General features: G+C 44.0%; 1 protein-coding gene and 1 long non-coding RNA gene across 6 annotated transcripts in view; one reads left to right on the top strand and one right to left on the bottom strand.

Moving 5' to 3' along the window:
- LOC120404199 overlaps positions 1-8,639 on the bottom strand; it is a 43,641-nt gene extending 35,002 nt beyond the window's left edge. Inside the window, exon 1 of the long non-coding RNA XR_005597857.1 lies at positions 7,948-8,639. This is a non-coding gene — a long non-coding RNA (uncharacterized LOC120404199). The remainder of the gene's footprint in view (positions 1-7,947) is intronic.
- RTN1 (reticulon 1) overlaps positions 1-13,551 on the top strand; it is a 189,105-nt gene that overhangs the window by 169,176 nt on the left and 6,378 nt on the right. The window contains exons 1-2 of one of the 5 annotated variants that reach the window (XM_039536278.1): positions 8,744-9,103; positions 11,542-11,631. The exons of 3 other annotated variants lie outside the window; for them this stretch is intronic. In XM_039536278.1, the coding sequence (XP_039392212.1) occupies positions 11,601-11,631 (31 nt within the window). In that variant the 5' untranslated portion in view covers positions 8,744-9,103; positions 11,542-11,600. Of the gene's footprint in view, positions 1-8,743; positions 9,104-11,541; positions 11,632-13,551 lie in introns of those variants that run through there. One more of the 5 variants, XM_039536276.1, reaches the window with a different exon arrangement.

Here is a 13,551-nt window from a genome sequence, read left to right as displayed (position 1 = left end):
CTGCCCAGCACTGCGCTGTCCCTGGTGCTGGTCTCCTCACTCAGGAGACAGCCCTCCCCTCTGAAGGTCTGGGAGAGACCCCCTGCTGCTCTTCTGGGCAGCTTCTATATAGGACCAAGCTGAGTCCTGATTGGCTGGCTCCAATCTCAGCCCTCATTGGTTCTCAATAAGCCCTTTCCTGATTGGCTGCCGGCCTGCACAGCCGCTCTGGCCTACTCTAGCCCCCTCTCCCATGGGGGTGGGGCTACCTCCACACCACAAGGAGTCTGATTTGTGTTGTGTATCCCCAAGTTTCACCTCACTTGCTTACAAAATCAGACATCAAAATACAAAACTGTCACAGCACACTATTACTGAAAAATTGCTTTCTCACTTTGATTTTAGTTTGTACTGATTTTGCTAGTGCTTTTCTGTGGCCTGTTGTAAAACTAAGCAAAGATCTAGATGAGCTGATGTACCCCCTGGAAGACCTATGTGTACCCCCAGGGGTACACATACTCCTGGTTGAGAAACACTGCTCTAGGATACCCTGTGATCAATACTTATGGTAGGTACCAGTTCTATTAGAAAAGACCCCCATATGCCTTGCATTGCACAGCTAGTTATTTGCAATACCCTAGCCAAGTGGTCACCTCTGCTTTCATTTCCCCTTCTACAATCCAATTTTTAGATATCCAGAAGTGATACATTTCTGTCTGCTTCTCTGTTGACCTAGAAGTCTCAATTAAAAAAAATGTGAAAGATTCCAAGTAAAGAACCTGTGGATTCTTAAACAAATGCTACTAAATACTAACTATAACATTCATCTCTGTAGCACCTGATGCCAAGGTGAATAAAGAATGCAGGTTTCTGTGAAGTCCATCTTACTTAGCTTCATTGAAACAATGTTATGAACAGGGCTTGTACTGGCACCTGTTTTCTGAATATTATCTTACTTGTTCACTTAAAGTAGGAGCTGGCTTTAAAATGGGACTGAAAAGCTAGACCAAGCATTTCTCCATGGCTATGTTCTCCGTTTTCAGTACTGATAGCAGTGTTCAATGGTAATAATATTCATGTATGCATTTAAAGTGTAATCTTGTTAGCTGCTTTGAAACCATTCTAATTAGCCACCTTGTCATAAAATAGTAATTTCGGCCTATTGTTACTTCCGATGCGTTCCACATTTTCAGAGGTGGATGGTTTCAACAGACATTATGGATTAGATCCTCATCTGGTGTAACCTGGTGTGGCTCCAAATGAGCCAGGCTAGTTTACACCAGCTGAGGATGTGTCCCTGAGGATTTGTTGTATGTCTTGTGTTGAACCTTGATAGACACAGATGCTTGGAGCCAGGTTGTCAGCTGATGCGTATTGGCTTAGATGCCAGTTCTATGGAGCTACAATGACTCTGACCCACTGAGAATCTAGCCCCTCTTTCTTTTTCAGAGGGTTTCCCGTAAAGACTGAACAAATGTGGTCAAGTTGTAGTTCAAGGGAAGAATAGTCTTCCAATTTCAGGTGTTCTTTTTTTGCAGAAATTATAAGGCCAAGCTTACCAAAATCAGTATTAAGGATGTATTTAGTCCCTAACCTGGGCTGATGCCTTTTGAGGGTTAGCACAAAAGTTTGTTCATGAAGTTTGAGAAGTTTGCATGTTAAGCAGACTGAAACAAACAAACCCTGATACTCCATTAACATGCAAACAGATTGAGGGCCAGACTTGCAACCCTGCCTGTAACATTGCACCAGCAAATTGGGTGATTAGATGCACAGTGACCTGATTTGTGTGCATAAATGTTGTTATATGAGCAAACTTTGTGAATGTATTATTTTAGGGTCCCATTTGAAAATTATACCCAGGTTCACCACAGACTTCTATTGGGATCAGATGCAAATTCAGAAAAAGGATTTTAGCTATTCGATAATCCAGGTTTTATTTAAAATATGGTCACTATTATTACCTCTTCTCAATTTGTTTCCCCCTTCCACATGATGTGTGCCCTGTCACCTGTTCACAAAATCCATCTCACTGGCACTCTCAAGAGTTACGCTGACAACCCCATCCCTGGTCCAAACTCTCATCCTGTCTGTCCTGATATCCTAGGAGCTTTTCCTCTTCTCTTCACTGTGGTGTTCCTGCAAGCTGCCTTTGTATGTCATTCTGAATAATGGGACTGGTCAAAAAATCTGAAAACTCTTCCATGCACAATTTCAAGAAAAAGTTCATTTTCTTTCAAAAATGTGTGCTGAAATTTGTAATTTTCTTATTGAAACAAAATTAAGTGCAAATTTTCCATTTGCTTTTAAGCAAAGTGAAAATCTGGGGTCTTTCTCCCCCTCTTTCTCTTCCTTTTTCCCCCCTTTGGGAAGTGGGAGGAGGAAAGAAAGGGGAACGAGAAGAAAAAAACAAACCACTTCCACTTTGATTCTAATCAAACCCAGCTTTTTCATTCCAACGAAGCATCAAGACATGTAGAATGTATCACTCAAAAAGTCATTTTTTATCATCAAAACCCTTTTCAGTGAAAAAAATCTCAACCAGCTCCAGTGACTAGACATAACCTCATATAAGCAGCCACACTCTGGCCGCCTCATGGCTTGTGTTATCCAATGTGCTAGACTTGCACAGACTTCAGCAGCACTGTACTGGAATGGGAGGAGCAGCACTTTGTGGCTTACTGGGCTGGTCAGGTTTAGCAGCCCATGCTAGGAACGTTACTTAGGCGTGGGCAGCTTTATTTGGGAACAGGAAAGGTCACATGAGCAAACCTTCCAAGGTTAAAGGCCAGACTGTGCCTGGACCTGCCCTGTGCATATGTGACTGCCACAGGGTGACTGCCACTACATGCATCCGACGAAGTGGGTATTCACCCACGAAAGCTCATGCTCCAATACGTCTGTTAGTCTATAAGGTGCCACGGGACTCTTTGCTGCCCCATTTTGTGCCCCCTTGCCTCAGCAGGGTCCCCGCATGACTGTAGCCCCTTCTTGCAGGCCACACCAACCTCTGTGCATCACTAACTAGCAGAACTAGTCAAGTGGGGAGGAGGGAACTCACTGCACCGTCCTATGGGATAGTTCAGCAGGCACACTCCCACTATGCCCCTGGCAGCTCTGGAAGGGGTGCACAGGTGTAGGTGGGTGGGGCTTCCCCATTCCTTTGGGGGTGCTGTGCTCCAGGAGGGTTAGGAGGGACTACACAGTCCCTCCCTGAGGTGATGCCTCTCCACTCCTCTTGCAAGGCAGGGCTGAGCCTGTCGAGCACAACTGAGCCCTAAGCTGTTAGTTTCATCGAGAAGAATGGGACGAGCCTGCACAAACCTTTCAGGGGAGAGCTCTGTGTGTGCAAGGGAGCGCAGGGGGATGGGCATCAGAATGAGGGGTGAGCAAACTAGTTTACGTAGTTCGCACCTTTGACCAGACCAAACCTTGACCGTGAAGTTTGGAAAAGCTCGTCTAGCCGTCTTTCTTTTCTATCTCAAATGTTGCCTTTATCTGCTCTTGATTTCAGTCCGCGCCAGAAGCATTAACAATGAAATGCCATGAGAGAGGCTTTTCTTATGGTATTTCTGACCTGGCCATTACCACGGAGTACTGGAAAAAGAGGCAGTAGAGTCTAGCGGTTAGAGCTTCAGACTGGGAGTCAGGATTCCTGGGTTGAATCCACATAGTTATCTCTGGCTCCACTGAGGATCTTGGCTGAGTCACTTACATTCTCTGACCCTCAGTTTGTCTAGCTTTAAAATGGTAACAATAGAACCCACCTTGTAGGAGTGTTGCTGGAATTAGGTAGTGGTTGTAAGTAACTGAGCACCATGGATGAAAAGCACTAATCTGCTGGGCAGGTATTAACTATTGTTAATCTGTCTTGTTTAAAAGTCTCTTCTCACAAGATTTGCAAACTGATTTCAAGACAAAGATTCGGGTGAGGTTTTGGATAATAAGCAGCTAAATTCTCAGGACCAAATTCTGCCCACTGATGTGCAGTGCAACGAGGAGCGGCGCCAGAGTTTCTGGCACTCTCGGCAGAATTCGGGGGGCGGCATTTTGTGTGCTCCCCACGGGACACGCAGGAGCTTCCGGTTCCGCTTCCATCGCGCCGCTGAAGAAGGACCCTCCGCCGAAATGCCGCAGGCAACAGTGGCAGTCATTGAGCTGCTCAATTGCCTGCCACTGTTTTCCGCGGCACGTCGGCAGAAGGTCCTTCTTCGGTGGCGCGACAGGAGCGGACCCAGAAGCTCCCACGCGCCCCGTGGGGAGCACACAAAATGCCACCCCCCGAATCCTGGCACCCTAGGCAAGCGCCTAGGGTCGCCTAATGGAAGCGCCAGCCCTGAGTGCAACTCTCCCAGATTTCAGCAAAAACTGCATGTGCACATCTGAGGCTGGAACTTGTCCCTTTGATGCTTACCTGACCTTCTATACCTTTTGCGGCGTTCACACGTCATTCATCAAAACCAAGCACTCCCCAACTGGAAGAACATCAGAGTGCAGGAGATGCAATCTCTGAGCATGGCCCAAGATCTCAGTCTGACTTTTAGAAAAGCAGGCAAGGCACATATTTCTGTGTAGAGTAGGTCTAATTACTGTTGCACATTTTGTGGGCATACAGAATTTTTGCAAGAGACACAACAGTGGTGGTTTTCTTAGCTGAGAGCAGGATCAACTTGCTACGCTAAAATCCAGGAGATAGGACAAAGAACAGGCAATGGTCCTGAGTAGAGCGGAAAGAGGAGCTTAAGTCTCACCAAAGAGACCCATCTTAACACTATCTTCAGAAAACTCTCTCCACAGCAGACTTGCAGAGTATCTGAGTTGCTCGTGGATTCTCATTGACATGAGGCAACTTCCAAAGAGCCCAGACCTATTTATCGTCTGGAGTGAAGCCAGTCATAGAACACCTGTACTCCTGGAGCACAGTTCTTTTGTAAACTTCCTAAAGAATCTTCTCCTATTTCCCTTTTTGAATGATCAAATTCTTTGATTAAGAAATTGACAATAAAACCAAGAATGTCAACTGCTGTGATGAAAACCACTAAAAACAAGGACAATCATAACTCTCCAGATGTCCTTCAGCACCTCCTGTACTCAAAATGAGGCATCATCACTAACAGCCATTTTTCTGGAGTCCCAAATGCCACGCTATAGATTCAATCCTTCAATCCTTACTCAAGCAAAATTCCCATCAATCCTAATGGGACTTCAGGATTAAGAGTCCACGTTTAGAGGACAGACCCGGTAAGATGTGTACTACTTTGATGTTTTGTTGCTTCCAGTTTTAACAAGGCCACTGTGCTTATCTAAACCACTGAAATTTCAAAAAAAAAAAAAGTGTGATTTTAACAGCATGGCATTTGCTGGCTCCTGCTCATTTTATGTCCTGTCTGAAAATTAATCAATTTAAAAAATATATTACAACTTCCTTCATTGACAGAATGAGAATACCTTTTCAAATAAATCTTCTTGAAAATGCTCTACAGAGGAGTAATTCCGGCTATGCTGGGGCCCTTAGCTAGCTGGGCATGCAAGTGCTGAAGTCATTGGGGACTGATCAGTTGAAGTCCAGGGAGGTGTTAACTTTGACTTCAATGAGACCAAAGTTGGGCCCTTTTTAGTTGCATGGGATGCCGTGCCAATCTGATGTTGATTTTTCCTTACAATTAAAGATGGGCCTGAGCCCTGACATTTGAAATCTGGTAGAGGGTCCATATCTAAGCTTCTGAAAGTTTGATAGGGACGAAGAAGGGGGCTGGATCTGTGGTCCTGGTTCATGCTCATCTCTACTTAAAACTTACATTGCCACACCTCGTGCAATCAGGAATTCTGCCTCTTTTCCTTCATTTCCATTGCAGGTCAGGCAGGTTCCTATTAATAAAATCCTGTACACAAATCTGCAAGGGGCAGGCAGCGTTGTTATTTTATTATTAAATAAGGCATGGGGTGGGCCTTCTTGTCTACAGATGGGTTTTTTAAAAAACAATAGTTGTAATTCCTAATCCTGCAGCCTTCCTTGTGTGAAGAAATCCCATTGACGCCAACGAGAATTCTGCATGAGGAGCAGTGGCAAGACTGCTTCCTTAATTATAGTCAACCACCAAGTATTACCATGTGTGGGTCGCACTTAATCACATAAGCAATCCTCGTTCTCCCAAATAATCCCATTGACATCAGCGGGGCCATTCTTGGGATTAAGGAATACTCAGGGGAAGTAGGGTCTTACAAGATCTGTCATTCATTAATTGCATGCCTGTTCTCTTGTGTCTCCTGTTAGTATGCTGTATGTTGTGCATGCTGAGTTATCTAGAATGCAGGAAACCCTAACTCACCTCGAAACTCCTGTTTGTCATCCGTTGAGGTCTAGGAATGTCTGTCTGTCTCTGTCTTCTCATAACACCAAGGGACTAAGATTGCAGAATAACCCAGGCACTGAAAGCCATTGCTCGGAAAGGGGGTGGGGGCCTTTTGGATAGGGATAATGCAAAGTATTGCCAGGCTAGAAACTCAGGGTCAACTCCCACTCCTGGTCTCTTGTCACAAGGGTTGGAAGAGCAAGAAGGGTGACCTCTCTGGCTCATTGAAAGCTGGCACAGGTGGATTCTCAAGGGCGTTCTGAGATGTGCCAGCTGTTCTCCAGAAGTTGCATCCCTCTGTATTACATACAGATGACTGGGGGGAAAGGGGAGAAGAGGTGGGGAAATGAAATATTGGCATAGAAAGATATCTTAACAAAGTGATGAGAGAAAACACTGAGCAGGTAGCCTTTGGATATGCTTTGATACTGGGAGAACCCTCTGCTAATCAGTGCATAAATAGCTGGATAGTATTGGCCAGATTTTAATCACCTTACATCATGTGGAAAATCCATTACTTTGCCAACATGCCCAAACATGAAAGTGGATCTGTAGCAGTGCCCTCTGTGCCCCAGGGTTGAAATCCTGGCCCCATGGAAGTCAATGGCAAACTCCTAATGACTTCATTAGGGCCATGCTGTCACCCCATTTCTCCGAGGTGAGAATCTGACCCTGTAAAATATATATAGTTAAACAATGGAAATAATTTTCTGAAGTTTTAAATTAGTGTGTGTTTTACTGGAGCATAGGAGAGATTTTAAATACTATTTTTACATCTAGGTTTGTCTGACACTGACTCTGTTTCTAATGTGCTTATCATGATAGTCCCAAGGCATCCATTTTTCAAGGGGTTAAAAATTCATTTGGTAAGAAGTAGAGATGGAGTGAAACCAAAACCGTGGATCCAAAGACAGTTCACACCTGGATCCAAGCTTCACCCCTGGACCTTGGTCTAGAATGAGCTCAGCCAAACCCACTGAGCTGAAATTTCCCATCATGTGAGTGATCTCTGCTGCTCTGTGTTTCAGGCTTTGTTCTAGTAATAAGTCACAGTTGTCAAATATTAGTCCAATAAAGGCTGTTAATTAACAAGACCTTCATTGTTACATTCGGTTTCCCTAGCTTTCCAGTGTCACTACAGCCACTGGACAATTAATTAGTGTTTGTATACATGCATCAAAATTCTTTTCTTAATTTTTCATCCACAAAAACGCTACCCAGGGAATGGTGAACCATAAGCCCCACTGCCCCACATGCATACTGTAAGGATCCTATGGTTATGGTGTTCACATGTGAGGGAAAGTGTCTTGTGATGCCATCTGTATGCTGAGCTGTGCATAGGCTTGTATGTGGTCTTCCTCTATTGGGGGTCATTCCTTATGCTTGCCGGCTCACCCGGGATTTTTACGAAGATCACAGTATTATTAAAATTCCAGAGAAAATGCTGCCCTGCCACATGTTTACTGTGTAATGGGGACAGGTGTGAGAATGCTCATGCAATATTCTGCATAATGATACACCCCCCTTCTTCCTGCACCTCAGCTTAACTCCATAAAACACCAACTGGTATCTTAGTGGACGCTTCCCTAGTAAGGAAAGTTGGAATAGCACTCACCTATATCCACAGGCATTGGGACCGCAGCAGACTCATTTCTTGGTCCTGTGTCAATCAGCCACTGAGTCCACGGGGTTGTCTTTAACTCCTGTATTTATAACCTTACCTCCCCTTGCACTCTGATTGCCCTCTGATTGCACTCTTCTCTCGGAGGTTGGCTAGGGGATGAGCTGCCAGGTGGGGTGCCCACAATGAAAACTTAAGAGCACATCCGGTAACTGCCACACCCTACCCTGTTCTCATCAGACATTGAGTATCCAACTAAGAAGATTCTTGTCCCCTCCCTCTGGAAGAACAAAGTCAAATGCTGATGCATAAAGTGCATGGGTTACAATTGCTTGTACAGTTTTGTTTTGTAGAGGAAGAACTGGAAAAACAAAAGGAAAAAATGTGTAGATGATTTTCAGATGAGATGCCTTGTGGGTCTAAAATAACTCATCCAGTCACTGCAGAACTGACTAATGTATTTATACCCGGGAATCCTATCAGTCAAAAATGTTCATTTTCTGTCTCCCCACTCCCGTCTTTTTCTCTTAAAACAATATTTCACAAAGAAGAAACATGCCTGAGTTTGAAGGCGTGGGGACATTTTAGACATAATTTGACTAAAATAATGTGTCCTCCAAATGCAATTTGGGAATGTCCTTCAAATATAAAAGATAACACAGGCAAACGGGGGAAATAGCTATACAAGTGTTTTGGTGACCACACAAACCATTAAAGCTCTGTTCTCATGGTTACCATGAGGTCATCACAACCCTTGATGAATGTGCACAGTAATGTAGCTCCTGGCAGCTCTCTCACGCCATTTGTCCCTGTCCTGGGTCCCTGTCTAACTATGCACTGTCTAGTGCATCAGTGCTCTATATGGTGTGTCTTCCAACTTTTGGGATGCTAGATGCCCAATAACAAGAAACATTTTCCAAAAGAGGCAATGGCGTCTGCCAGGAGAAGTTTCAGGCACTGTACCCAGGAAATGTCCTCAATGGGATAAAAGTCACAGGCTGCTGACATCATTTATTTTTGAGAACTTCGGTCTAACTTGCACTGCAAGCGATACATTTAGTTCCTACCTGTAGCCATCTGGAAATGTTGCTACGAAGTTCACCTAGTTGGATTGCTAGTGCGGCTGCATGGCAGAGAATGGAGAATTCAGGTTAGCTTAATGCGATGAAGTTATATTTAAAGTGATGGCTGAGACTCTGATTAATATTCTTGATAGTTTCTTCTTTCAAACCTAAGGTTTGGGTTACTTGAGTTATGTTTTGCAGAGCTCTCCTGCATTCATTTCTAACTCAAAATAATGAACAGCTAGTAAACAGCTAGTAAACGTGTTTCTCCATTGAAAACTCCTCAGAGAAAGTGACAGCACTGCTTTGTCATAGCCTGAGACCCCAATCCTGCTCCCATTAAAGTCAGTGGTAAAAACTCCCCTTAAATTCAGTGGTGCAGAGTCTGGCCATTAATGAGGAAAGAGAAATGGTGCTGAACTTGAGGTTGTTTTGATAAATCATAGAGGCCTTTATACCTCCACAAGTAAATAAGGCCGACAGTAGATTCTACTGGAATTAATACAAAGATACTGGAGTGAAAGTAATGTCACCCTTGTTACAGTAAATTAAAAAGCACTTATGAGGAGCTACTGCTAAACAGCTTTTGCATGTTAACAGCTGAGCTTATAATTTTAGGCTGGGGTTTTCAAAGAAGCGTTAGGGACTTAGGTCTCCGAATCCCATTGAAATTGAATGTGATTTTGGTGCCTATTCTCTTAAACTCCTTTGAAAATATCATCCACTTAAGAATAACAAGGGCATTTGAAGAAGAGAGGATGCAGCCATTGTTTGTTCATGATATTTGAGGGGAGGGGTTTATTCACACCTCTGAGCGACACAAATTCTGCCAACATAAGCTGTAATGTAGACGTAGTCTTAGATCAGGTATAGCACTGGTACAGCATGTCCTACGCCAATTTGTCTGCACAGCTCTGAATCCTGGCCCACAAAACTGACTGTTGGTATTGACTGAGGCTTTCTAGAACAGAGGCTGCTAATTGTGACAGCTTGTCTGGGGGTTCTACGTTGTGCACAAAAATGGACTAGGGTGAGGCTGCCAAATGCCCTTTCAGTGGTGACTCAAGCTAAGATTTGAACTTAAGACTTCAAAGATGGTGTCCCAAGCCTCTGTTTGCCAGAAGCTGAGAATGGGCGACAGGGGATGGCTCACTTGATGATTACTTGTTCTGTTCATTCCATGTGGGGCACCTGGCATTGGCCACTGTCAGAAGACAAGATACTGGGCTAGATGGACCTTTGGTCTGATCCAATATGGCTGTTCTTATGTTCGTATGATAGAAAACCCACTGGGCCAGCAGACAGAGCGTGCCATATTGTGCACTGAATTGATATTACACTTGGAGCCGCAAAATAGTGTGTGCACACTGGGCTGGTATCTTCCCTTTTGAATTCCACCTTGACCACACTTAAGAATAACAAGGGCATTTGAAGAAGAGAGGATGCAGCCATTGTTTGTTCATCTGGCGACAAGGAGGCTGATTAGCCATTGCTCTGCCCCTTGTGTATCATTTACACCCGGGGGAGTGTAAAGGCTTCTGTTTGAGGCAGTAATGATTTACACCTCCTTTGTGGTGGGACATATGGCTAAACAAGGGGCAGGGGCAGCTATGAGCCGAGTCCAAGGATTCTGGCTACAGTTATTTTCACAGCCTCAGACTTCTCTTGTGTTTGATAATTGTGGTCACTTTTGTTGTCTAGAGGAACACCCATGCCCCAACCCCATGTCACTGGCTGCCACGGGCGTGAGATCTTTGCTCTTGGTAGAAGAGGCACAGACTAAATATCTGGGGCCAGATTGTGGCTCCTGCTATGGCTGCTTTGCACAGCTCTGGTGATGTAAAGCAGTCATAAACCAGGCAGATATGCCCCCTCACCCCTGAGGATTCCCACTTTGCAGCCACTGTAGTGGCTCCAAGATCGTGCCAAGAATAGGGGGCATACCCCCATGGAAAAGCTAGGACATCCTTTTTTCCTGGAACAGGCAGCATCACAGTAGGTGCATTCTACCTGGATGCCACTGGAACATGCAGGACAATCCGTCCTTGAGTTCCCCCTGTATCAGTCACAATCTAACTCTGAATCTCTGCAGATGGGAGCCATGCTCGGGCAAAAATGGAAACCTGCCCTCTTTGAAATGAGATTTCCCTTGTTTAAGAAAAAAGGAGATGTAAATCTTGGAAAAGACCATTTAAGTGGCTTGCATACAGAGGCAGCTCTACTTTATAGCCTGATCTTCTAAGCAGCATTTTAATATCCTTCATTACCCTGGGCCTGTTCCAGCCCAAAACAGCCAAACCCTGCCAGTGTGAAAGCTGCATGCTGACCTCCCAGCCGGCTAACCTGCCCTGGGGAAGGGCTGGATTGCCACAGTGGGAAACCAGAAATACTCACTCTCCATCTAGCTTTGCACCCTGGCGTTGCTTGAGGGGGAGAAGGGCTCATGTTGATGAGCTCAGCGCTTTGTGGCCTGTGCCCCAAAAAGCACCTATATTAGAGCCTCTCATATGATCTCTCTTCCCAGTGCCTGTCCAAGGAGCAGTCAGGGACTTCTTGCTCTTTCCATGACCAGGTGTCAAGGACATGAGACTGAGTGACACCATCTGTCCTGACTGTAAGTTTAGTCTCTGTCCTAGTTTATTCACTTAGGCCAGATCCTCAAAGGTATTTAGGCTGCTAACTTCCATTGAAATCGGTGTAAGGAAGGAGCTTAAAAACCTTTGAGGCTGTAGGGAGACTTGGCTGCTGCTCCATAGTTTGGAGAGGAAGATTCCTTTTCCTAACCCCTATGAATCCCTAACTATACTGACCATCCCAGATCATTAGTCTGTGCCTTCTGGGAAGAATTTGCCCTCTGTACTCCACAGGATGCCCAATGACGTGAAAAATGACCTTTAAATACATATCGACTGTCTCTCCCTCAGAGTCGGTATGATTTTAAGCTTGTATCTGGTATGTAATTTCTCTAGCAATGTAAAGTACCACAGCGATGCTAGCGGCGTATACTAACACATGCATGCTACCTTGGAGATGCCAACCCCCTTCTAGTTTTTGTTTGATTGGGGAATGAAATCAGCTGGATTTCTCTTGTCTCTTACCTGCATACAGGTCCGCATGAGTGTCTCTTTTGACATATTCAAGAGACAAGATGGGTGAGGTAATACGTTTTATTGGACCAACTTCTGTTGGCAAAAGAGACAAGCTTTCGAGCTATACAGAGCTCTTTGACCTGATCTGAAGAAGAGCTGTGTAGACTCAAAAGCTTGCCGAGTTCACCAACAGAAGTTGGTCCAATAAAAGATATTACCTCAGCCACCTTGTTTCCCTCACATCCTGGGAATGACATGGCTACATCACTGCAGACATCCTTTGACATATGTCCATCCTGTGGTGAGTTTGCAGCATTGTATCCTCATTAAGAAGCGCCTCTTTCATCTCTAAAATACAATTTTTTTCTTTAAAGAAAGAAATCCAGAATGATCCGTTGAGGGAGGAGAAAGCAGTGAGAAAGTGGCTGATCTGTGAGCAGCTTTAATCTGAGCGGCCTGCCATTGCTGAGGCCAAATACTAGTAACTAATTCTTTTATTAGCTAATTCTTTAATATGCCTTAGCAAAAAATCCCGTTGAAAGACAGGTTATGTCAGGATGATGCACACGTTGGAATATATTCTCATTGCTTTCGCCATTCAGCTCCTTTTCTCATTGAAAGAAGTAGCACTCCTGGAAAGCCCTGCGTATCTAGGGGAGAATATAATCCATTTCTAGCCCATGATAGTACTGGGCACATGGCCACAGCTGGAATTTGTGCTAAGTCACATTGGGCTACTCCTGTGCATAAATGTTTGAAGGATCCAGACTGCATTTAGAAATATGAAAGGATTCTCTTATTTATGGTTCGTCTATGGAATGGAATAGAACTTGAATGGAATAGAAAGTGACTAGAACTTGATTTTAAATAGCAATTTTTGTACTCTAGCCCAATGTACTTTACAATACTGAGTAAGAACGAGAAAAGTAATGGTAATGAGTAATAGCTCCTTCATCAATGACTCACATCTCTTTGAAGATTAGAATTATTGCTGGGCAAATAATTTGCAATCAATATTTTATTTTATGAATTTTGCCTCTTTCTCTGCTTGTGAATTTTCTTTGAACAGATCATAATTTTCCTGAATTTGTTCTTTATTGAGAATTAGTCCACAGCTAACATGTATAAATGACACTTGATCTGCACCATATTTAATCAGTTCATCATGAATAGTCAATGTTTAAAATTAGAACTGTTTTTATTGGACATTATGTCACATGGCATGGTTCTATTCCCTGATTGGATGAAGGCCACTGTTAGAAGCAGATTTCAGATGTAAATATTTGGGATCATGCATTTTCCATGTCTATTCAACAATGTTTGCTTAAATTTTGATTTTATGGTGAATACTCTTGTTGGTAAAATCATTTTGCTACACTGTTCGTGGTACATGAACACAAAATGGGTCCAAGCCGGGCAAAGTGAACTTTAAAAGGTGAAGATGT

Source organism: Mauremys reevesii, linkage group 4, assembly GCF_016161935.1.
Source record: "Mauremys reevesii isolate NIE-2019 linkage group 4, ASM1616193v1, whole genome shotgun sequence".
Lineage (NCBI taxonomy): Eukaryota > Metazoa > Chordata > Testudines > Geoemydidae > Mauremys > Mauremys reevesii.
Note: the sequence above shows the minus strand (reverse complement) of the source record. Positions and strands in the feature narration are given on the sequence as shown.